General features: G+C 36.9%; 1 protein-coding gene across 7 annotated transcripts in view; it reads right to left on the bottom strand.

Annotated features, from left to right (window-relative positions):
• Nucleotides 1-25,083, bottom strand: part of SEMA6D (semaphorin 6D) — a 368,460-nt gene that overhangs the window by 110,880 nt on the left and 232,497 nt on the right. For all 7 annotated transcript variants that reach the window (XM_044077577.1, XM_044077576.1, XM_044077574.1 and 4 more), the window contains 5 exons: nt 13,589-13,651; nt 13,367-13,468; nt 2,814-2,904; nt 2,367-2,486; nt 534-622 (listed from right to left, as the gene is read on the bottom strand). In XM_044077577.1, the coding sequence (XP_043933512.1) occupies nt 534-622; nt 2,367-2,486; nt 2,814-2,904; nt 13,367-13,468; nt 13,589-13,651 (465 nt within the window). The remainder of the gene's footprint in view (nt 1-533; nt 623-2,366; nt 2,487-2,813; nt 2,905-13,366; nt 13,469-13,588; nt 13,652-25,083) is intronic.

Below are 25,083 nucleotides of genomic sequence, written 5' to 3'. Positions count from 1 at the left end.
GCCATCTGCACCTACCCAATGTAAGGTGCAAGCTCCCCACCAACACCCAAACTTAAGTATACCAATTCCACAGTTGTTCCAACTTGAAGAGAAGAATCTCCCAAAACAAATGAATCATTGTCAGTGAGCACTTAAAAATCACACCAGCTATGAATCCTATGGGAAACAGCATTCAGCATTACGCTGTCCATCTTTTTTTTCCAACGTGTTACTGACACTTGAGCACTTTCAATTTGAACAATTGTAGGGGAGCCCCAAAACACCAGTATTAAAGTGAGTTTGAACACTGAGAATGAGGTAAGTAAAACCTGATGCACTTCTACCCCAAGTCCAAACTTCACACCTCAGAATAAAGCTAGCATTTATAAAATACATGAAGAGTCCTCATTACCTTTGAAACAGAATTAACATTCTTCTAAGTTTCACAGAAAGCTAGTATTTGTTTTTGTTTTACTGGCAGCATGAAGATTCAGTCAGTGCACCTTAAACTGTAGTAACCTCTACATCTGATTATGCCAGACTTTTTTGCTTACCTTGCCCAGATTGGTGTGTTCTACAGCGATCTCCCTGAAGAAGAAGTAAACATAGCTGCCATATTCCATTGCATGCAAAAAATGGGGCTCTAGGAAAAATTAAGATAGAAATGCATTTAGAATTCTGAAACACCATGGTTAAATAAATACTCTGAAATATATAAGGCATAAAGTCAACATTTTTTAGAACTGTAAACCTTTCTTCAGAAAATATTTTAAACGGACTTCTCTGTGGTTTATGATCTGATTCACAGCTACATGTCATACATTTAAATGCTCTACCTTCATAGCTACCTATTAACACAGTTTTCTATATTTATGGTACCCTTTCCAGTTTTCAGCAGGAGCCTCCAACAACACATATTAACATTCTGGGAGAGAATCGGGAAGAAGTGATATGGTACATTAAAATGTCACTGTCAGTTTGTCAAAGTAGAACACTACAGAAGAAATTACACAATTGTTGAAACAGTACTAACCAAACTATTTTTTCATTCTGAGTATTTGGGGTGAAACAAAAAAATACATCACCTTCAAAGGCTTAATAAACATATTATGCAAAATGTAATGTCTTCATAGCTAGATCAGGAACAAGTCTTTATTATTATTACTTGGTAAATTAAGCAATAAGCAGACATTAATGGTCTACTATGTTAGCATCATGCTGTTTAATTGGCCTCAGTGTGAAGTTTGTATGGTACGGTTAGTCGATTGTTATGCAGTGGTGGTGCTGCGGTAGTGTTGTCGCCTCACAGTAAGACGTTGTCCTGTTCGATTCTCAGCTAAAGCGTCTTCTGTGTGGAGACATGCGTGAGTGGGCGTACCTTCGTTGAAGGTTGTACGTCAGAGCTGGCAACTCGGTACGTAAAAATCTACTGCCAATCATTAGCGGACCTGAGTTCCACTGTGGTGGTCCCTAACCGGGAAAAGCCGAAAGATACAACAAGTATGGTTTTGTAAATGCCAGCACAAAATAGGGTAATACAAAAGGCTGTGAAGCAAAACATTCAGCTAAAGTGTGTTTTATCATGTCAGAGCTGCAGTTGACATGAATAAAGCATGACAGTGTTGTGTGATACGCATTTTCTTTGAGGACTAAGGTATGTGAGAGCTAACACATACTAAGAGGGTATAAAATACATTCAGACAGGCAGACATATCTAAACAAAAATAAAACAAAATAAGGGAAAGTAACGAACATGGATTTGCATGCATTAATGTAATCAAAACACTGACAGGTTGGAAAACACATTAGGGCAGGCAGATATATCTAAACAAACAAATCAACAACAAAAAAATAAATAAATAAAACAAAGTAACACCAGGGGACAGCAGCACTGTTAGGTGAGATGACAGGAAGTCGTCTTTCTCCAGCAGTGCTGTAGATAACCATGAATCTCATCAGAAGGAGAAAGTGAAAATCAGCATGATTAGGGACTTCCAGCATGCATTACAATACTCAGAACAATGCAGGATAAGGTGAGAAACTGCATGTCTTCAGAGTGCAATATGACTGCTGACTACACTGGTTCTGTTAATGTTTGTTGTCAGGAAGCGAAGATTCCATTTGTACCGCATACCTCGCATGATAATGGGTTGTAGCATGTATGCACTCAAAGCAGCTTAGAAAACTGCACTTACGGCCAAAGTATGAGTGAAACCTGACAGTGGTCAACGTTACAACATACATCAGTGCAGATCTTGGGAGCTAGCTCCACTGTGTATTAGAAACCTGATGTTTAAGCTGAGGGGACCAACAGACAAATTCTTCTCCAAGACAAAAACAGTAAGTTACATACTTATCTTTAAAATGACAAAGAAACATATAATTACCCTTCAACCACTTAGAATCATATTTTATTGTCCTTAGAGCAGAACCATCTCCCATACTGCGATAGATAACAGCATCGCTAGCCAGAAAATCTGCAACAGTAGCTGAGTAAAGCTTGTCATCTGAAAAACAACACAGACCAACTTAAATGCTGCTCACATGAGCCTACAATTCAAATTATGCAAAACTGTTTGAGGCCATTCATGTTCTTTCAGTAATTACTTGAATTATTTTGCTAAAAACAGAGACCTTATCTTGAATTAAGTGAATCTGATTTTGATTAGGCTTAATTGTTACAGATGCCTTGAGCATCTCTTGCTGTATAAATGAATTATTGTAGCTTACAGCTTTCCTTGGCATGCACTCTAGCTACATATTTTTCATTTTAAAGCATACTAGCATCACCATCATCATTAATCATCCAGATTTATTACTACTGAAGTTCCTACCTGCAAACAGAGCAACATTGGTTTGCTTGGCATCAAATGGGCATCTTGCCAGACCACTTATTTCTTCACCATCATAATCCAGTATATCCAGCTGCAAGGAAAATAGATTACTAAATAGGATCCACTATGCATATGGTAAAAGATTATTAAAAAATAATGTTTGGTAAAAAAAAAAAAACACTCCTTAAAACGTGATACTTTTTTCAACACAGAAAGCTCTGGCATATATTAATTTTGCTAAATTACTTATACATTTAGGAAATCCTGAGCATATAACTTTATAATGACAAACTTGATGTAAAATAAGTTAACACAACCACAGCATTCCTGACAACAGTCTAACAACATTGTCTTCAACAACAGCAACTCTCTGACAAAAGTCTATCTGCTAAAGCTGTCTTTGAAAACAAAATCACACAGAAGCTACTTACATTGTACAAAATTAACATTCTTAATATAGTTTTTATCAAATCTGCAAATTAACCTGATGGATACATGTTAGCAAGTTAGCTGTTGCTAAGTTATTTCTCCAGCTAATCAGGATTTGGTGCCATTTTTCTTTTTATCAAATCTGCGCAAAACAGAGCTAGCTTTTGTCTATTTTCTTTAATGGTTAAGGGTAGATCTTGTGAAAAGGAGACTTTATGGTTGTTCCACATGAGGAATTTATGTTTTTTGGCTGCACTTAATATTTTTTGCGTGATTTGAAAGTTGAGAAGTTTAACATAGATTTGTCGGGGGACTGTGGTGTCCTGTCTTCTACGAAGTGCTGGTGGGCTCTTTCGATGGTGATTTCAGGCTTCTCATCATCAAGTTGCAGTAAAGATTCAAAGATTTGTTTAGCAATAGTAATTAAACCTTGGCTGTCATAACTCTCCGGAAGACCTCTTATTAGTATATTGTTTCTACGACTTCTTGCCTCTAAGTCAGTTATTTTCATTTGTAAGTCTGTTATGACTGTAGATTTAGCACAGAGATCTTCAGTTAGAGCTTGTATTTGCAGTTCATTTGCCTGTGATTTTTGTTCAAGTGATCCCACTCTTTCTGCAATCTGAGTGAAGGATTTTACTATTGTTGAGAGCTGTTCAGAAAAATTCTGGATAGCTGAGTGTATGGGTTGTAGGGCCTGTTTTAGTTCATCCATGTGAAAGCCAGGGTCTTCATTAGAGCTGACAGTATTTTTGTTAAGTTCCATCTGTTGTTTATTAGTTTTTTGCCTTTTTGATAGGGACTCTTTTTCTGGTGAAAAAATTACTGAAGACTTAGCCTTTGTTGTCTGTATCTCCATTGTGATAGGATCATTTGAAGATTTTTGCTGCCTTGCCATGTGGTCTTCCAAATACTGGAGCAAGATTAGGCCTTCTGAAACACAGTGAGTATGAGGCCTTGAGATTTAATATAGATTATAAGTTTGATTTTAGACCTTTTTTCAAAGCTAAGAGTATTGAGTGGGTTGATTTTATGATGAAGTGAAGAATTCCTTTGTTCCTAGAGACGTCACAGAGCTTTGAGAAGAATAAAACTTAAAGAAAGCAGGATAAAATGAGGAGCTCAGAGTGGATGCAGCTCACCAGGCGACCACCATTTTGGAATCACTAGGATTTGGTGCCATTTTTCTGGAAGTTCCCACAGTCAGACAGATTGTGAGTTGTAATTGCACACACCAGCTGCATAAGAGTTTTCACTTAATGAGCCTGGCAGTTTGCTGCATAAAGCCAGTGGGCACATGTATGCTAACCAAGTAAAAGTGAATAGTCGGCAGACACATTGCTAACAAGTGATATCCGTCTAGTTATGTGGCCAACTTACAGTGATTCCAAGAGGAAAAGCCATTTAGAAAGAAGAATGGTTACTGGCAGGGGCATTGAATAAGCATGTTTCTTATCATTCAGAATGGTTCTCTTCTTATATCATCTGACATAGTAAGAACACAATTGTTATGTCTATCAATTAGGACCCTCTTTGATGGGGACTTCTGGCTGCACTTATTCTCAAGCAGCAAAACCACTGTGAAAAAAGTAGCAAGACGAACAGACAAGGATTATCTGGAAGACAGAGCACTATGGAGCACCAAATCAAAAAGAAAACAAGACGGACATTTCCTGAGTAGTGAGCACACTGGACCTCAGGATCATAATAAATGATCCAACTGTGGACACATCGAAGAACCACTAGAGCTACTCTTAAAGGAGCAGATAAGACTGCAGTTTGGACCAGAGGGGGAATAACTCAAAGTCACCACAGAAGCAGTCCCCCTCCAAGAATGAACAGACTTAAAGCCTCTCATTCCACATGTGCCTAGGGATAACCCACAAATCAAACCTGGCAATTTTTTTTACTCGGAAAGTGAACTGCCCTCCCCAGAAGGAGCAGTGCTGTATTGAGTAAGTCCTCCCTTTCCACCCATTTACCAGTTTCCTCTAGGAACCATGTGAAGAACTGCTTGAATAGGGATGAAAAACAACTTAAGTAAAGTGGAAAAATGCAGGGAGAGGTCCACACTGGGGAAGAATAACCAGCCTTTTACCCAAAAATATTAGGACACTCAGAACAGATGAAATTGTTCTCAAATGAGCTTTCAATGTAACATGGTTAGAGGATCCTATTGCTGTAAAAAAACAAAAATTAAAGACCCTGGGGAGGAAGATGTCCATAATGCACAGAGAGCAGCACTCACCTAGAAGGGATGCTGAGTAGTAATCAGTACAAGTCTGCATTTGCATCCTGCCTCTTTACCCCAGAGATGGGCAGGAGTGGTCCATAATGAATTGGATGGAGATAAGATCCAGCAACAGGTGCCTAGAACTTACAGATACCTGTAGTTATAGGCCACCAGCTATCTCCCAGAAAAATTACTATCTGAATGCAACTATAAACCTAAAAAGCAGACTTCCCCATCACACCATATGAAGAGCATGACATGGGCCAGCATACCAGGGATCCAGGCAAGGGGGAAAAAGGGAGTCAAGTCCCCAACAAGGAAGGAAGAAACAACATTGACTGGATCCTAAAGAGAAATTCCAAGCCCCCCAGGGTTGTAATCAAGCACATCAACCAAGTTAGCAAGAGGACAGGAAGGAGAGCTCACACAAACTCCAGAAGAAGCACATGGCATGGATCTTGTTGAGAAGACCTTTTAAGGTGTGGCATAAATGACACAATATAAGGAATTAGGTCAATGCTTTACAACTAACAAGTCACCTGACTGGCTGACCTAGGGAATCAACCTGGGATTACCCTATCCAGAAGCCACCCATTCCTTTCAAGATGTGGAAGAAAGGGGTTACTTGTGGATGTCTGGTCCCAGTTTCTGATTTACACAAATGAGAACTGCAGCTAAGCTTAATCACAGAACCAGAGACCCAGAGTAAGGAAAGTTGTCAACCAGCAGAAGAAGAAGAAGAAGAAGAATATACTCCTACCTCAGAGTCCTAAAATGAAAAGGTCCCCAAAGTGAGGAAGGGAAGGCCAAACTATTAGATCCTACTGACAAAGAGGCACCCACAATAAAGCCATAAATGCTTTTAAGCAGCCCAATTCATACCAAATTCAAGTACCAAGAGAAAATAAGGCAAGAGGACTTTGGACAAACACTTGTCCCTAACTCAGTGGAACCTTGCTGATCCTATAGGATCCACTTCCCCTGAAACTATGAAGCTCTCCTCCTCAGAAGGGAATGCAGAAAGAGTTTACTCACATCAAGCCCCTGTTGAAACCTATGGCCTGAATTGCAGAGCCAGAGACCAACTGTCAGTCACTAGGGGACAAAACAATCATGTCCCAAATGTCCCCACCACTTCTATGAAGAGAAAGAAAAAAAAAGCTTTAGAGAACTACAGAAGAGATCTTGATCCAGATGCAGAAAGAAAGGATCAAGGGCACCCTCCTCAAACTGCTGCAGCAGCCACCCCTGCTTAATTGCCTAATGAATCTGAGGAACCCTGTAAAGGAGCCTCATACCACAGCAGCAGGAGGGTCACAGATGGAGCTCTTGCTAGTTCATTCCAGGAGACAACCTCCCTCCCTGGCACATTCAAGAAATGGCTCCCCAAGCTGGGGATGGGGGATAAACTAGCAGATAATGAAACACACACTGCCCCATGCATGACCCTGCCTGCTAAAGTTGTTTATGACTTTTAGCCTCTTCTGGTGTCAGTCTAGGCAGTGGCCCTTGAAGTCTCCATCCTCTCAATATAGAAAAAGTGTCACTTTCATATATTCACACTCTTCCTAGCTGGTTCTTAAGGGCCACTAGTCAAGCATGAGTCATTTGGATCATAGCCAGTGAAATCCTGAACCATTTATTTGGTAATAACCAAAAAAATACACAGACTGGTTTCGGCCGGATCAGTACACAGCCTTCATCAGTGTAAAGTAAAAATAGACTGTAGAACAAACCAGAATATATACAACCATCTGCAGTGTTATTGGTAGATTCAAAATTGGTGACTGTTGAACCACTTATAGGCTGTTATCCTTGTGGTCACTGTTCCAATTGTATTAGAATGATACAATCTAAACAATTTTCCAGCACGAATTGCTCAATAGTATACGATCTCAAGTTTTTTGGGAATTGCAGCAGCAAATGGGTGATCTATATGGCTACATGTTCTTGTGGCTCATTTTATGTGGGCCAAACTTCCAGGCCCATGAGGATGAGAATATCTGAACATATTAGTAACATTAAACATAAAAGAATCAATAATGCACTTTACAAACACCACCTAATACATCGTTCTGCCAATTTTTCTTTTATGATCATAGACATTATAAGAGGAAATATGAGTAACAAGACGGGTTGGCATTCTATCTTAAACACAAAAGAGAAAAAATGGATTGTTAAATTGGGTGGTATGTTCCCACCAGGTCTGAATGAGCAATTTTGAATCTACCAATAACACTGCAGATGGTTGTATATATTCTGGTTTGTTCTACAGTCTATTTTTACTTTACACTGATGAAGGCTGTGTACTGATCCGGCCGAAACCGGTCTGTGTATTTTTTTGGTTATTACCAAATAAATGGTTCAGGATTTCACTGGTTATTATATGCTGGCTTCGTTTTTGTTTGGCTCACATCAGTTTTGAGCCGTGCATTTCCACCGTGCAGGAGACCTTGTTTTGCTGTTTCATTTGGATCATAGTCATGTCATGGAAACTCTGGTGGAAGTTTGAATGCAGAAACTTTTTTAGCAGTATCAAAAGTTGTCAGCCAAACTGTGTCACTGTCAAGAAAAGAGCATAGATTTTTCCCTGGGGATATATGGTGAAAGTGTACATAATGGGGTACATTGTTAGTCTCCTACCAGTAGTAGGGAATGTGCCTGATCTTCATGATTATTTCTTTGGCCCTAACCTTAGTAAGAACATGTGAGAAATGGCAGACAGGGAAAACTCACACTTACATAGCAGATGAGTGATGTGAAGGCAAACACCACACAGGTATGCTTCTTATAAACATGAGGATAACCTAAACATAGGAGGTTCTTCCTTACAATATCTACCATGTACACACTATATTGACTTTACAGTAACTAGATTGTTGGCCTTACTGATAATTCAGAGGTAGTAGCTGTCTCCATTGCAAAAGTGGTCATCCCCGTTCTAGTGAGCACAAACACCTGAGTGTGCTTAAACTGCCTCTCATGCATGTTTAGAATATAACCGAAGAGTAGTTGTTACCTGGTGCATGATGCTGATGCACTAACGTGCTGATGCACCAACTTGAAGTAATGCTGTCACTTATTAGTCTAAGTTAATTGCATCACTGCTTGCACAGTACCCTCTCTTCACAGAAATAAGTGTTTATGATCCAAAGCAAACTCTGACTGGTAGATGTCAGTTACATTTGGACTCATGCAGATTTTACACTTTAATTTTTCACACCTTCCCCATAACTGTGGACTATTTTACCCTGCTGATATGACCACGGCCATTTCTGCCACTTGCTCTCGGCTTAGGGATATCCTGATGAGCCAAGGGTACCCTGTAATTATGGTGTTTAAGATGTGAGCTCATTGACATGAGGGTCTTTTACGTCTTCCCCTGTGTGTCTGCACACACCCACAAACTGTACATGCATGATGAAATCTAAAGTGATAACAAGGCTTGGCAGAGACAAGCATACAACCTCAGCTCATGTTGTACTCCTAGCTGTCCAACGGAGGACAACATGGCACCAGACCAGAAACATCCTATCATCACTGGCTCTTCCAACTGTGTTCCCTTCAAGAAGAATATTTTTCTGTATGTGCTTGGTAAGAGTCTCTTAAAATGTCACACACACACACACACACACACACACACACACACACACACACACACACACACACACACACACACACACACACACACACAGACACACAGTTACTTACATTTAGCACATTGCAGCCTGTTTTGCTGTAGGTACAGTACGGTGTTGGAAGGTCACATAACTAGGAGAACAGGTACATTTTGTTTAAAAGTGTTCCCTTTTCTTTCAGTATGTGCAACCTTCAAAGTACTACATGTAGAGCTGAAGGGATGTGTGGACAGAGCCTCCAGAGCAGGGTGTGGTGGGGAAATTTTACATATTAGTTGTGATATTTTTGCAGCTTGAGCAAGAAATGTTTGATGTTTTGTAGTAAATCTACTCATTTCTTCTCCTCAGACTTTGTTTTTTAAACTGCTAGAAAAAAATAAATTGCAAGTTAAAGATTTGTCATGACTAAATTTCCTGTGCATTTCTATATACAGCAGTGTACTGCCCATACTAAGGCAATGTAGCTTCATAACACTGACATATGTTAAGTACTACATTACTAATTTAGCATGAATCGGCCCCGGTGGTACCCCTACATGACATCTTTCCCAAATCAAGCTTACTTGAAAAATCACTGTTGTGCCTATGTCCATTCCTAGACCGCCCCACTTTACTGTACCACATTAATATTCTCAGAGAAAATCTGCATATAGCAAAACCACTGGCAGCTATAATCTTTTAGTATATCCATGAAAGATTAACTGCGGACATGTATCTTAGTTCTAATAATGCAACACTTCTCACCATCACAATGGATATCACTGGGAAGAAAATGCTTATGTTCAGAAACCAGCTGCAACAGAGCACTGAAAATGTTCTGCAAATAGAGATACATGACTAAAGAAAGCTAACTCTAATGCATTGCAGACGATGGTTTACATCTTATTAAATATGTGTGGGCTAAATTATTTTTGTGCCAATTCTTGCAGATGGCTTCTCTGTTCGATAGTGTACTGAAATATTTGATCTGACAAGAAGTCTGGAGCTTCTTGTCAGTAATATTTATGGCTCAAGGGGTGTCACACACTTTTTTTAACTGAACACATATTTGGTTTGCTTCCAATTAAAAGATGATTAAATGTAGCTTTTGTACCAATTTTAATAAAATCTATTAATGCTGACTCAAGATGCTGCAAATGGTTTGTGGTTAAAATACGTAAATATAAAGTACTTTCAAAATCCAGGAACTCAGAGACACCCTATTGATCAACCAAATACGTGTTTTCCTTTAAGGCTTCAGTGGAGAACTAAGTCAAAATTACATACAAGGAATGCTTGAAGTCTGACTCTGTCTGTGACCTTAATGAAACACTTAGCATCTAGTCTAAATTGCTGTACTCTTCTTACGATCAGAAAGGTGTTGTTAACGCAGTATGTAGCAAACATGAACAACCAGCTTTAAGTAACTTAGGAATATTGTAAGTATACTGAAAAGGAGAGTTCAACAAATCTATACATGTTAATGTCCTGGTACAAAGGAATAAAGCCTAATCCAAGCTGACACAGGTTCAAGTACTAGTTTAGGTTTTGGAACAGAATCTATTTAAGGTGCACCAAATGGCCAAAATAAAGGCATATTTAAACAGAGTAACAAATGAGTTAACAATGGAAGTTCAGAGCAAATAAAAACTATGAAACAGCCCATGCAAATAATGCAAAGCACAACAAAAAATGTTCTTTATTTTTTCATAATTAAACAGCAGTTAATAATGTTCCATGCCAGCTAGAATACAATAGCAAACAGACAACTAAGGTTTCCGAGACAATAATTACCTTCTCATACAGAGAAAGAGAAATACTGACAAACTGAAGGCTATTTACCATGTCAAAAAATAAATACTGCTGGCTTTAACTGTCCTGTGGTTAATGACAAAATAATGAAAGAGGTCATTGCTAGTATAAAATCAAATAGTGCCACTAGGTCAAATGACATTCATGGAATTTTTATAAAGAAAACAGGAACCAGTTTGCCTCAGCTTTTAGCTATAATATTGCAAAATATTGTCTACTGTAGTCATGGACCTGATATATGGTGAAAGGGTGGAAATCAAAATGACCCTGGTTATTTTAGGCTAATAATCCTTACTAGTGTAGTAGTGGTGCTGCGGTAGCATTGTCGCCTCACAGCAAGATGTTGTCCCGTTCGATTCTCAGCTAGACTGTGTTCTCTGTGGAGGCATGCGTGAATGGGCGTGCCTTCATTGAAGGTTGTGCGTCAGGGCTGGTAACTTGGCACGTAAAAGTCCACTACCAAACATTAGCGGACCGGAGTTCCGCTGTGGCGACCCCAAGCCGAAAGACACAACAACAGTGTAATTATTAAAATATGTGAAAGAATCAAATTGGGATCGATTCCCAACTAACTTACTTGAAAATATTGATCTTAATCAATAAGGATTGTACATCAATCCTATATTACTAACTTGCTCCAATACTATTCCACCTTTACCGAAACTATAGCTTTTGACCTCCCTGTAGAGGCTATTTAGATCTGACAAAGTATTCTGATAGCAATTTGCATATGGCTGTTGTTAACCAGATGAGCAAAGTAACTAAATCCCTTTATAGTAAATGAGTTTATAAACTGTTAAAGTAAGCTAAGTATCACAGTGAGGTTATGAGCTATCTGCTCCTAAAAAGATATGATCTCTTGGGACACACCAGTACTGGGCCCCCAATTTACTTAAGTTGTTCACATTAGCTATGCCAATATCAACCCAACTATTTGCAATAAATTCGTTAATGAAATCAAAGTGACACTTTCACTGCTGAAAATTCTTTACCGTAATAAGGAACTAGAAAAGCTGGCATTTTGGGCATCTAACAACTTCTTGTAAAACAATGTCAAGAAATGTGAATTCTTTACTTTCGTTGCTCAGATATAGAACATCCACATGCATTAGAGGGTAAAATTACTCAGCCAACTGATCATTATAAAGACCTGGGAATATTAGTTCCCAAGGATTTATTGTTTAGTGTCTATGTCTGAAATACTTATAAGGAAGGCTACTGGTCTGTTAAGGACAACTGCAAATTGTGTGCCTAGCATTTCCATGTGAAATACAGAGGTACTGGCTCTCTCATGTTGTGTTCCAGTTCATCTACATTTAGAATGTATTCATCTTTTCGGGATATACAAATGTTAGAAATAATTCAGCATAATTTCGTAATGAAGGCAGCTTCAATGAAAAAGTCATTGCTTTAAACAATTCTTGGAGATATGTTTATTATAAGTAAAAACAGGAAATGTACTACAAGCTTACAAGTCCATACACAGTGACTCTGCATCATGTAAATTTAACCTTAATGTTATATCACGTGGTGTAACTACAAGAAACACAGGCTTGCTGCTACAAATGGAGTCACTGCATTATTGATTTAAAACTAATTTTTTCATACAAGCGCAACCAAAATGTGGAATAGAACACAAGAAGTGGTAAGAGAGGCTTCAGTTTTGGACAAGTTAAAAAAAATCACTTGATTCTTATAAAGAAAATTTTAAATATCAATCACAGGGACTAAAACACAAACATTTTGATGGATATTTTAGAGCTGTGAGTTCTTAACAGCAGCTTTGAATTTTTCTTTGCAAATCTCATATCCTGTAATGACTCTCATTCCCAACAACTCTTACATAGTCTTTTTCAATTTCCTAGTGCATCTGCCACTGTCTTACAAACTTATGATTCACTTTCACCTCCAAGCTACTTTTTTTCCGTTTCTCTCACCAGCTTTACAGCTATCATCTTCATCTTTTTCCCTCAGAAAGGAAGATGCAACTTTCAGTCTGACACTGTGATGAGGGCTTCAGCCAGGAAACCTCTCTTTTGCTGCGATCTTAGCCCAAGCCAAGTCACATCCCTCTCATGTAAGAAAGGTCCATCTTGGAAACTAAGGACCTGCCATTGGTGGTGGGAGATCGTGAATGGCCAAGCAGGGAAGGAGTAACAAAAGTGATCACTGAGGAGAGGGAGCAGTAATATGTTTGAAATAGCATGTTCATTACCACACTTTGTTGTGAATGTTATCAGCAGCATTTGTACATACTCATACAAAGTGTTCTGCCAAAAATGTGCACACATTTTCCAAACAAACTACTGCACATGTGCCTGAAATACATATCAAATTCTGAAACACATTTACATAAACAGACTCCTACATTCATTTTCTAAACAAAATATTAAAATAAATTAATCATTGTAAATCAGAAGATTAGGTAAGGAAACAAATATGCCAATTTCCCTTATACTTACTTTGTAGTACCTGCACATGGGGTTAAAGGCATTTGTACCACAGACAAAAATCATCTCTTCATTTCTCGGAACAAAAACTTTAATAAAGTTATGGCATTCATCCTAAGAGAAAAAAAAGTCCATTAACAATAGAGTTCTCCAGATTTCACAAGTGGACTAATTTACTCAGCTTTCACTACAGAAACTATTTTATAAAGAGTCAAAAGTATTTGCCATACATACTCTGTGTTTGCCCTTCATAGCACAGTTTTCCTTGTCCTGCTGCCTTGACCGCCATGTTAATTTCTGTTAAAAAAAAAAAAAACAAACAAAAAAATGAACATTTAGTTGTTGTTCTTTGGTTGAAGCTGAATAAGCTTACAAGCTTATACTTTGAAAATCCAAAGGAACTATACATTGAAAAATAAAAAAAAAAACACGGTGCAGGGAGATGCCACTATGGTTGTGTATTTGGCACTCGACACCGTAAAAAAACTCCACTGCCAATCATGAGCGGACAGATGATCCATTGTGGTGACCCCTAACCGGGAAAAGCCGAAAGAAGAAGAAAAAGATTCTAAAGGATGGCACCAGCACTAGTTTTTCTGAATTGGACTGAGATGCAACTCCAGGCAATGGACAAAATGTAGAAATTGTTTCCTTCTCAAAGACATCAGAATTTTCCTCAAGGTATTCTCTGATTTTAGTACAATAAAACTGTTATTACTTCACAATGGGACACTGCTGAAAAAAATAGTCAGAAATACAGAAAAACTGCATCTGGAGCAACATAATTCTTTAGGCAACAAAAGGAAAAATATAGTTGTGTTTTGACTGGCTGAGGGACATTTCATGAAAGTGAGTTTTAACAATACTTGCTTTAGAAAAAGTAACCTGAAATCTGTTTTATACAAAATATTATGTTTACAAAACAACACAAACAGTGTTTTGTGTGCGTCATACATCTCAACTTCTTAGTACAAGAAATCTGGACAAAGCTTGACAAAATGGGGGGACAAAGGCCCAGAAATAGGGACAGATTTTAAATATTGCTCTTATAAACTTAGAAAGTTGCTGAAGTAACAGGGTTTTTTGTTAACATATATTTTCTGAAAGATTTTAAGTCTGAAACCCAAATGCATGTCATTATTTGTTGACTGCAATACTTGAGAGGTATGGTGTGTGTGTGTGTGTGTGTGTGTGTGTGTGTGTGTGTGTGTGTGTGTGTGTGTGTGTGTGGTGGAGTGGTCGTGCTCTCAAGTGGACTAAAATAATACATTAAAAGTGCAACATGTTAGGAGAGAGAGGGTGAAGAATTTACTCAACTGTAGAGCTTTGAGAGTAGTGGAGAACAAAGAAGTAAACTGTTTTCTGGCACTGCACCACTCTTCTCAATGGAAATGCAGCCTACCTCCTCACGTGATTCATTTATAAGAATAGCCTGACACTAGATTTCCTGACTATATCTCTTCATTCACTCATTCATTCTTTGATTACATGTTTAATCTTATTCGGGGTCAAAGGAGGCCAACTACTGGGCCATAAAACGAATCCTGGACAGGACACCAGTCCAACTGGAATTAATGTAGTAACAAGAATATATAATGATTTAATAATAATTACTCATTATATAGCATAACAATATCAGAAATATATTTTAGTCCGTACTACTATGCTGCGGATAACATTACATGTCATTAGTGAAAAGGGGTGCAACATGTCTTATCAAAGCCTACTGCACCCATTGTATTTTTTCTTCTAATTTTCTAATATAATTAAAAAGCTTGCTGTTGGTCTCCAGTTTAGATGCTGGTATAGTTTTATAATCTGATCAGTACAGTTTAACCAGTTTAGCATCAGCCATCAGCCTTCTGTATTTTGTTTAGATGGTATCTATTTACAAACTGATGTTTTTTTTTGAAAGGGGTACATCTTGTTTTATGGCTACATAGTTTATTGAATTTCTATTATTGCTTTTACAGTTCCATAATGTTTTACTCTTTAGACTGCCAACATATCCAAGTTTCACCTTACGTATCTTGAATGTACTGTCTAACAATACAACAGAATTTGTTCGTAAGTCTCTTGCTGTGTAACATGTAGACCATTAAGCAACATATCCCTCTCTGGGTCAGCGAGCAGAACATTTACATCAGTAGTTACTTTTAGCTTACTCTGTAAGGAGGAGGACATTTCCTAATACCATTTCTTAGGCTAAATATGATATTAACAATGGTAATTACTACTTAGCAGTGAGAGTTGAACTCTGAGGAGCAAACAGTTTGAAGCAACATGGATGAGCTACTAACAGATATGGTGTACTTTAAGATACTTTACTTAATGAAGTCCAATAATATTGGGGGATATCTGCTGTTACTGGGACACATTTTAAGTATCTTTTACTGTCAGAATTTCTCCATGGGAACGCTATTATTTTCTTTTTTTGACTGAAGTAGATTAACAGTTTCAACAGATTTTATGCCCAGAAAATGTCATAGCATGGATTCTATTAACACATGTTGACGTCAACTTTCAGACACAGTGGCACCTGTTCCGTTTGGTCTACAGCAACGAAAGAAAATAAAACCCGGAAAGTCTGGTAATTAGCAGCTTTCTATTTTTAGTGCAAAGAAAGGCTTACAGATTATCCCCTTTATTGTTTGTTTAACCTTCTTGCTTTTAGAAAGGCTATCTTCTCATTTTTCTTAGATCACTTTTTGTAAGCATTTTAATACAATCTTTGTATACCTTAAGAAAACAAACAAACAAACAAAAGATACACTAAGGAATAGAAGGCGTCCTGCACAGTACATGTTCTCTCAGATGGCACACTTAATTTGTCTTCTAAATGGCACTTTGTGCAAATAAAATAACTGTTATTTGTTTTTGCCCCTTTAAGCAGTTTACTGTCAATTGCTCCTTACAAGGTGTGTGTCTGCTTTATGACTTTTGATGTCTATATATGTATTATAATTATGTTACTTGGGTTGTTTAATTTTAGTGCATTACTAACTGCACTTATATGAGTCTCTAAGTTAAGCATACTCTTAAACGAAGATGAAAATTTGCCAACTCTTGTCATATTATACTCCATGTGCTGACTCAGTAAATGTGCTGCAGGGGAGGCTCTAAGCATAACTTTGGGCTATATATGTGCATTTGATTTTATGGCTGACATTCTTATGGCTAGAATGTACTTACTGAGGCTTCATCTTGAGATACCTTAAGAACCTTAGCATATTTCCTCACCTGGAGTGGCACCTCCAGGAGCAACAAAGACCCCAAAGTCTAAGTCAGCATGGTGCAGTAATAATAATAATAATAATATATTATTATTAATTATAATAATAATAAAATAATAATAGATACTGATAATAATAATTATAATATTAACACCAATATGTTAATCAAGTAGCCCCACTGGACACACAGTCCCTTTTCGGGGCAACCTACAAACAATGCCTGGTTAAATGACTAACTCAAGGTCACACAGTAGAAACTGATGGCTGAGGGGATCAAATCCTGTACCACTGGAACTACAGTTCACAGCTTTATCCCCGTGCACCAATTACTGGCCCACTGCCTTCACTACTATAGGCAATCACCATCACTCAGGACTTAAAAAGCCATTTTACATATGGCCTGTATATTGCTATCTACTCCTAGTTAACAGCTTGAGAAAATTATGCTACCTTTTTATAGCTATTCTTTGTATTATAAGGTATAAAAAGTTATAGAGCTACCCCATAAAGATGAGGTGTTGCAGTTATTTCACAGGTATAATTTTCCTGATAACAGAACTCTCATAACTGTGCTTTAGTTTAGAGAGATGAATGCAACTTTCTCTTATTACAGTTTCTAGTCTGAGTTTACTGTTCTGACAAAGCTAGATTTTACAGTAACTAAAGGAAATGCAGGTTAAACGCACTCTCCTAAACAGGGCAGAATTAATGCAGAAACTACATTGTACATTTAAAAATAAATTTAATGACCACAATATGATATGGATTAAAGTGCTTAACTAGCAATTTTAGCCGTCATTTAATTTACTTTTAAACATACATTATGATTTCTGCATTAATTCATCCCTGTTTAGGGCTGTGTTTCACTCACATTTCCTTTGGTTACTACTTGTTCATTTGTGAAAGCTAGATGCTATACTTAATCACTTACTTTCACAATAAATTAAGTGTCTTGCTATGACTTTTATGCTAGTTTTTAGAAATGGTAAGTAATGTTACTCTTCTAGGATACATGATAAGAGTTGGCTAGTTTTGGTGTTCAGGAATGACAGTGATATGCTAAGAAGGATTTTTTTTTAGTTACATAAAGGTCTAATGCAGAAGAAAGGCTGTTAGCTGTGGTGTTCCTATGTGTTGAAAAAATGCTCACTTACAACAAGCCACAACTTCTAAAATCAAGAAAACAAAAGTATGTGGAAAGCCAAAACTGCACACTGATACCATGCTAAAAGGCGTGAAATTAATTAATATCAGAAACAGCTTAAGTGCGCTTTATATAAAGGCTAACTTATTATAGTGCAGCAGATGCTCTTCTCCAAAGAGAAGGCAGGCAACTCCTGATGCCAAACCTAAAACTGGCAACCACTTTAATGAAACTGGCAACCATCAGGACTTTAATCCAGGTGGATGTACCTAATGACTAAAGTAACGTGATAATCCTCCACCCTCCATAGACAGGAAAATAGAAAGCCCCCTTGTCTTTAAATCCTAGTTACTTAAGGAAAAAAGTTAGCTCCCTTTCCTGAGAGACCACAAAGAACAAACAGAACTCTTAACAAAGACATACAATCTGAAATAAGTGTCTTTAAATGGATCCTTCTGTCCGAGTGCACAGTGGTCCCGCAGATGTTCTGCCTTCTTCTCTGCTGTTAGTGAACAGATGGTACTGAGTGCTGGTGCAGTTTAAAGAATTGTTTCTAACCTTACCAAAACCAGCCACTCATCGGGAATTTAACTCAGGTGGGTAGCAACCAGCTTGTTTATTGAAGCATCAAGCTAATCCTTCATTTCTGATGAACAGGAATTGACTTCTCTCGTTTTCAGTACATGTCTTCAGGGAGTTTGTTTAGGATTAGTAAAACTGTCTGCAAATTTAAGCATTTACAAAGAACTCCATCCCTCTAATCAATAGGTCTTTGGATGAATTCCTTTCCTTTCCTTGAGCGTGCAGTTCAGATATGTTGTGCCTTTCCCGTTCCCTTTCTTTTGTAAGCAGGAAGGGTGTTATTCTGGAGGCACAAAACATCACTAATGAGTGTTTACTTAAGAAATTAACTGATTCAGTTTATATATTCAACTACCTTATGAACAATTCAGACTACTAAATCAAAAAATTGTTTAAACAGAATAAATGTACATTATTCTCTGTATTTATTTTAGATATTATTCCATCATTTTGCAAAAGCTTAGACTGCCATGAAAGTGTGGAAAAGTACTTAATTTCTACGTTGCCTTGCTTTGCAGAACCGTACTAGGAACTAAAACTAACAGTATATTTTAAAAGAAAACTAAAATGTTAAATCTATGTAAGAACTGGTGTTTGCAATTATTTCATATGAAGATATGTTTGGGAGGGCAACTGGTGTTTAAGGAGTGAGATGACCTTCAATGTTACCTATATATAATCTTATAGTGACTGCTATTATGAGTGATTTGAGATAGAAAAGGAAGATTAACAAAATTAATCTGATATAAATGCCTGCATCGCACAAGAGCTACTTATTCTCACAGCAGTATGTTCTGGGAGTTGTGTTTACTTTAAACACAAAAAGACCAGTAGCAGATCTTCCCACAATTCAGTTAGCTTTCCCCTAGTCTCACAAAAAAATAAAGATAAATGCACACACACACACACACACACACACACACACACACACACACACACACACACACACACACACACACACACACACACACATGACAAACTAATGTCATAATAAAGCTAGAAAAAAATACAAGAAGAAAACAATTACATTTAAACAAAAAATAATTTGCTCACAGAACAGCCTGTTCTTTTAGCTATATGAAGAAAACATTGATCTGGTATTGTTTCCGACAGTTAAAACAACAGTTTCCAGCTCGTCCTACAATTAACATGCAGTATCCTACCCTAGGCCTTCCAAAAATAAATACAAGGTTTGCTTTCTACACTAAATTTGAATCTTAAAAATGAAATTAAAATGCAAAGTAACATGGTAAAAAAACAATGAAAAAAAAAATAAGCAAGCAATAACAGTAGATAATAATAAAAAATCAGATTCATCCACACAGCAACCTGTTCTGGCAGATGGCATTCCAGGTTAGCTTAAGAACAAAAACTACTTACCATCTCCTGCTACAATTCACATGCAATTACATTGCCAATGCTTCACAAAAGAATGAAAAAAAGTTTCTTTCCTGCTTTAATCTAGAACATTTAAAACTGAAACATCAAAATGTTTAAGTAAAATAACACTGCAACATTGTTTGTACACATTTACCCCCTTACAGGAGTAATTAATCATTTTTTTATTAATTTTATATATTTACTCATCCATTGTTGACAGGGTTAGTACCACTAGGCTTGTTGCCTCTTTTCAGGGGAGACCTGAAGTGGTATTAAGACTTCTTCTTCTTCCTCTTTTGGCTTGGCTTTTCCCAGTTAGGGGTCGCCACAGTGGATCACTTGTCCGCTCATGATTGGCAGTAGAGTTTTACGGTGTCGAGTTGCCAGCCTGGCGCCCAACATTTCACGGAAGGCACACACACGCACGCACTCATGCCTAGGGCCAATTTAGAATGCCCAATCCACCTACAGCATGTCTTTGGGATGTGGGAGGAAACCAGAGCACCCAGAGGAAACCCAAGCGACCACAGGGAGGACATGCAGATTCCACACAGAAGACACCCCAGCCAAGGATTGAACTGAAGAACCTCTTGCTGTGAGGTGACAACGCTAACTGCTGTACCACCATGGCCACCCTGAAGTGGTATTAAGACTACAAGGCGGAATTTGGCAAAGGCATGGGGGGACTTTTCCCTACTTTTTGGAACTTGTAGATGGTGTCAGAAGGTTACTATAGCAACAAGAAAGAGGGTTAAGGGAAGTGGCAACATGGAGGAGGACAGAAAAGCTATGGAGAGTTTGGAAGCGGAAAATGAGAATTTGTAGAAAACTTTGTTTGATATGGAGCTTCAGAATGTAAACAGATATTCCTGTGAAGTGGTCGATGTTACACATGTGCAGCATTTAGCTATCTCCATGGAAAAGAAAGTGAGTTTGGTGCAGATAAAAGAGGTGACATCAGAAGGGCTTGCAGATGATGTTACTGTTAAAAATAAGTAAGATTATCCAAGTGACAGTTCTTGTTTTTCATGGGGTGAGATGGCAAATAACTTTTCGGAAGTGCTGACGATGGTAATATGGAAAAGTAACCATGTAATGTGGCAGTAGAGAATGCAGCAGTTAAAACTTATGCAGCAGTGATGGAAAGTAAAAGAGGAAAGCGGCGACAAACTGAGAAGGTTTCTGGTTTTGTTGCAGCAGATAATGCGGTAAGTAAAACATATCTGGCAGTGACAGCAAACAACAAAGGACAGCAGTAACAAAATGTCAGTAAAAGTGTGTTTAAAAAGAAGAGAAGACCAACTATAAGAATAAGAACAAAAAATGCCACTAACAGACAGATATTACGTATGGGATAATTTGGTAACTGTTCTGGGTTTTAAAGTTCAAGAAATGTGTTTTTTTATACATATTGGGACAAAGACTTTTTGTGACATAACATCTAAAACTATTGGACTGATGATGAAATTTCTGGAACATTGTAACAATTAATTGTTTTCTAGTAGTAAATTTACTGTTAAAAACTGTTACCTTGCAATTTAGAACTGATGAAATTGGATGAAGACAATGTTAAAGAATGCATGCAGGGTCTTTTTGAAACTATTTACATTGTGAAAGTTGGAGATGAGAGCAGCTTATAGAAAGGAGGGTACTGGAAGCTGTTATGAAATGTGAAAAAATATTGTGAAACACATGCCAAGTATTATTTTTGCAGCTTGTCATAGAGGGATATTAAGATATGCTGACCAGCTTAAATTGTGTTTCATTTGTGGGACTTTTCTCACTTAATTAAGGAGTGTGACAAGGTACAATGCAACCAGTGTGAACAGAAAGGGCATACAGCAAGAAGGTGCATAGCTGAATGCAGGTTTTGTAAAAAAGGGACACTTTTGGATGGGTTGACAACAGCAACAGCAAATAAAGAAAAAGAAGGGGAAAGAGAAGAAAGCGTACATGAAGAACGACAACAACAAGCTGGAAGAGACGGTAAACTAGGTGAAGAAGAAACTGTAGAGGAAGAGAAAAAAAAAACAGAGAGGAAAATGTATGCCAGAAGAGAGGTCAGGAATAGGGATTGACACTAATAACTTTTTAACTTATATCCAGTGAAAAATCTGATTCTGAGGATCAAGGATTATTTATATACAAATAAAAAAAAATATTCAGCTGGAGAAGGAGCAAAAATAAGGAACCAGAAATTTAAAGATATTTCCCCTAAACATAAAAAGAAGGAAAAGCAACAATTTTAGAGTACTTTCAGTAAATGTGACCAGTATTAACACTGTAGGAAGGATGGGGATACTGGAATGGTGTGCTGCATGTGATGTGTATGTTATTCCTGACAAGTGAAAAAAGACTGCAAACAGAAAAATTGTGGGGTGGAAATATAATATAAAACTTAGAAAACATTGCTATGGAGTGGCTATGTTGTGAAGAAATAAAAACAGTGAAAATACTAGATCTAATATTATCAAGGATGGGAAGGTTAACTGTTGTGGATACGAGGTGGAGAGAACATGTTTATAGAATTATAGCATTATATGCATATATAACTAACAAGGAAACAGAGACTCTGTTTCATCAAATATTTGACTATGTGGTAGTTAACATGAAAATTATAATTGGAGGGGGGCTTTAATTGTGATTTAAGGGGAAAATGTAAAAAGAAAGGGAAGGATGTAAAAAATACAGGAAGTGATAAAATGGGATAAATTAGCTGTGTGGAACAGAAGTCGTTGGACTTATAAATGGGGGGCACTTATATCTGAAACTTACTATTTTGTATTAACAGAAGTCTTGGGGGTAGCAGATGGTGACACAGCTATGATTTTTTTTCAGAGTGCTTAGCAATATGGATGGAGGAGATGGAAGTATATTAAAATAAGAAGGAGAATAAAAAGAATAAGTGAGAAATTATGGAATGAAACCAGAGAGTGGGAAGTATTGCAGTTATGGAAGGATCATATAACCATGAAGGGCTTCAATAAAAAATGGTCTGGATTTTATAAAAAAAAGCACTTAAAGTGTTTTTTTTTCCAATGGAAGAATGAAGTAAGAAAGGAAGGGAAAGCAAAATATGGGGAAATGCATAGAAATGTATTAAGAGAATTGAGAGAACAATACAAGAGAATATTGTGATATGGAAAAAGAAATACATAAAAGAAATTGAGGAAAAAAAGAAGGCATAACTGTTTAGGCAGATATATTACTTACAAAGGAGAAGGAAGTTAGGTGGCATCTTCATATTTGGCTAAAATAGTATTAAAGTAGAATATTAGTATGATAAGAGACATGAAAAATGTAAAAGGAGAGGTAAAATGAATACAAGAGCAAATTGTGAATACTGCAGTGCAACATGCAGAAAGTATGTATAAGGACAAGCAGAAGGAAACCAAGAGACTGGAAATGAAAAAAAAATCCAGAATGAGTTAAGGAAGAATTTGAAAAAGAAATTACTATTAGTGAACTGGATGAAGTACATAGGAAAGTAAATCTTGATTTAGTATCAGACCCAGATGATACAGGGTATGTAATGTATAAAAAATGAATCGATTGGCAAAGAGAGATTTTTGTAAATGTACTGAATAAATGGTTGAAGGAAGGGTTTGTTTATGAAGAGTTACGGAGTGGAATATTAAAATTTATATGGAAGAAAGACGAGAAGAATCAAATAAAAAACTGCAGACCCATCACACTAAATAACACAGATTATGTCTTTTACCAGCATAATACAGAGGAGAATGGAAGGAAGGACATGGGATACTGCGGAAGAAAGCATATACGGTGTACAAAGGGAAGGAATGTCAAGAATCGTTACTGGTTGTGAGAGAAACTTTGCATGATAGGATGATATTGTAAGTAAAAGGGAGGATGTGAAACTTACTGTAGGTGATATTAGCAAGGCATTTTATACCATTTGGGATGATATGGAGAAGCACAGAATAGGTAATAAAATTAGGATTATGTGTATGCCAGCATATCGAAACAATACAGTGAAAATGTTAGTGAACTGTAAGTGTAGTATAAGAGAAGGAACAAGGAGTCGGGATTTGGGATAACGATTAAGGTATTTACCTTCCAGAGTGAAGCTGCAGAGTTTGATTCTCAAATGGGATAACTGACTAAGCTTAAAATGACCCACAATGACAGTCAGCCTAGTCATAACTTATAAACCCATGCCCCATGAATGGGTTTGCTTTGGTAATAAATATGATAATGAGTAAAGCTTATAAAAATGAAAGATGACAGATATGTGATGCAAAAGGAGCTGGTGATTCCAGTAGTTTTGACATATACAGATGATATAGCTGTAGTTGCCAAAAAGAAAATATGGATGAGAGAAGTGCTGGTTGGTTAGTTTGAATGGATGTTTAAAAGTAAAGGGAATGAATGGCATTGAATAAAGATAAAAGTAAGGATTTGGTAATGTAGTAAAGATGGGGGGGGGGTGTATTTTTCAGTGAATGATGTGTATTTGCTATTGATAAAACCTGAGAAAAAGATATAGTTAAGATGTACTGGGAGAGTTTGATAAAAAAATGAAAGAAATCCTATCTTCTGTGGAGGATGTATCGATTAGCATTCAAGATAAGGGTTTATTTGGTAAATTCTGTATTAATGTGAAAACAGCAAATATGTCAAATGTTTATTGGTTCCAGAAAATATGAAAAGGAAATTGTGCAACTGGTGTTTTCTTTCATATGGAGTTCAAGATTAAACCCAGTGAAAAGAGGTGTTGTATATGAGTGAGGATGAAGGGGGTTACTAAATGTAATAGTTTATTCTGCTTCTTTAAACTTGAATAGAATATTAAAGTGGGTAAAGGAAAAGAATGAGAAATTAATAGTGAGAATGTTTAAGTATAAAAAGTTCTGAGAGATGATGAGAATAAGAAAAAGAGAAAATGAATGTGTAAAGAAGAATAAATTTAAATTATCAAGAAAATATACTGACTTGGAAAATAAAAGATGATATTGTGAAAGATTGAAGGATGTGCTATATGATGAAACAATTTTATTTTGTAAATCCACTGGAAAATTTAACAGAATAAGTGATTAAAGTCATAAACGTAAGATAAAAAGTGATGTACCAGGATATTAGAGTGTTAGGATTTCCTATGGAGACTGGTAATATATAAGTTACCAGTAAAGGGAAATACGCAATATAAAATAAAAGATGAAAGAGTATGTTTATTTTATGGTAAGGAATGACACCAGAGCATGTTTTTTTAGAATGTAAAAGAGTGGTGAAACTCTGGTAAAAGTTGTGTGAAGAATTTATTTTAAGAATATTGACATAAACTCTATGAATATGAATATTATAAAAAACAAGAAGAAAGCATAAGAGAAAAGGGTAGATAAAAATGTATTTTGTGTAATATGAGTTATTTG

The sequence above is a fragment of the Protopterus annectens genome, chromosome 7.part0 (assembly GCF_019279795.1).
Source record: "Protopterus annectens isolate FY-2018-M chromosome 7.part0, PAN1.0, whole genome shotgun sequence".
Classification (NCBI taxonomy): domain Eukaryota; kingdom Metazoa; phylum Chordata; order Ceratodontiformes; family Protopteridae; genus Protopterus; species Protopterus annectens.
This window is presented reverse-complemented; position numbering and strand designations above follow the sequence as displayed.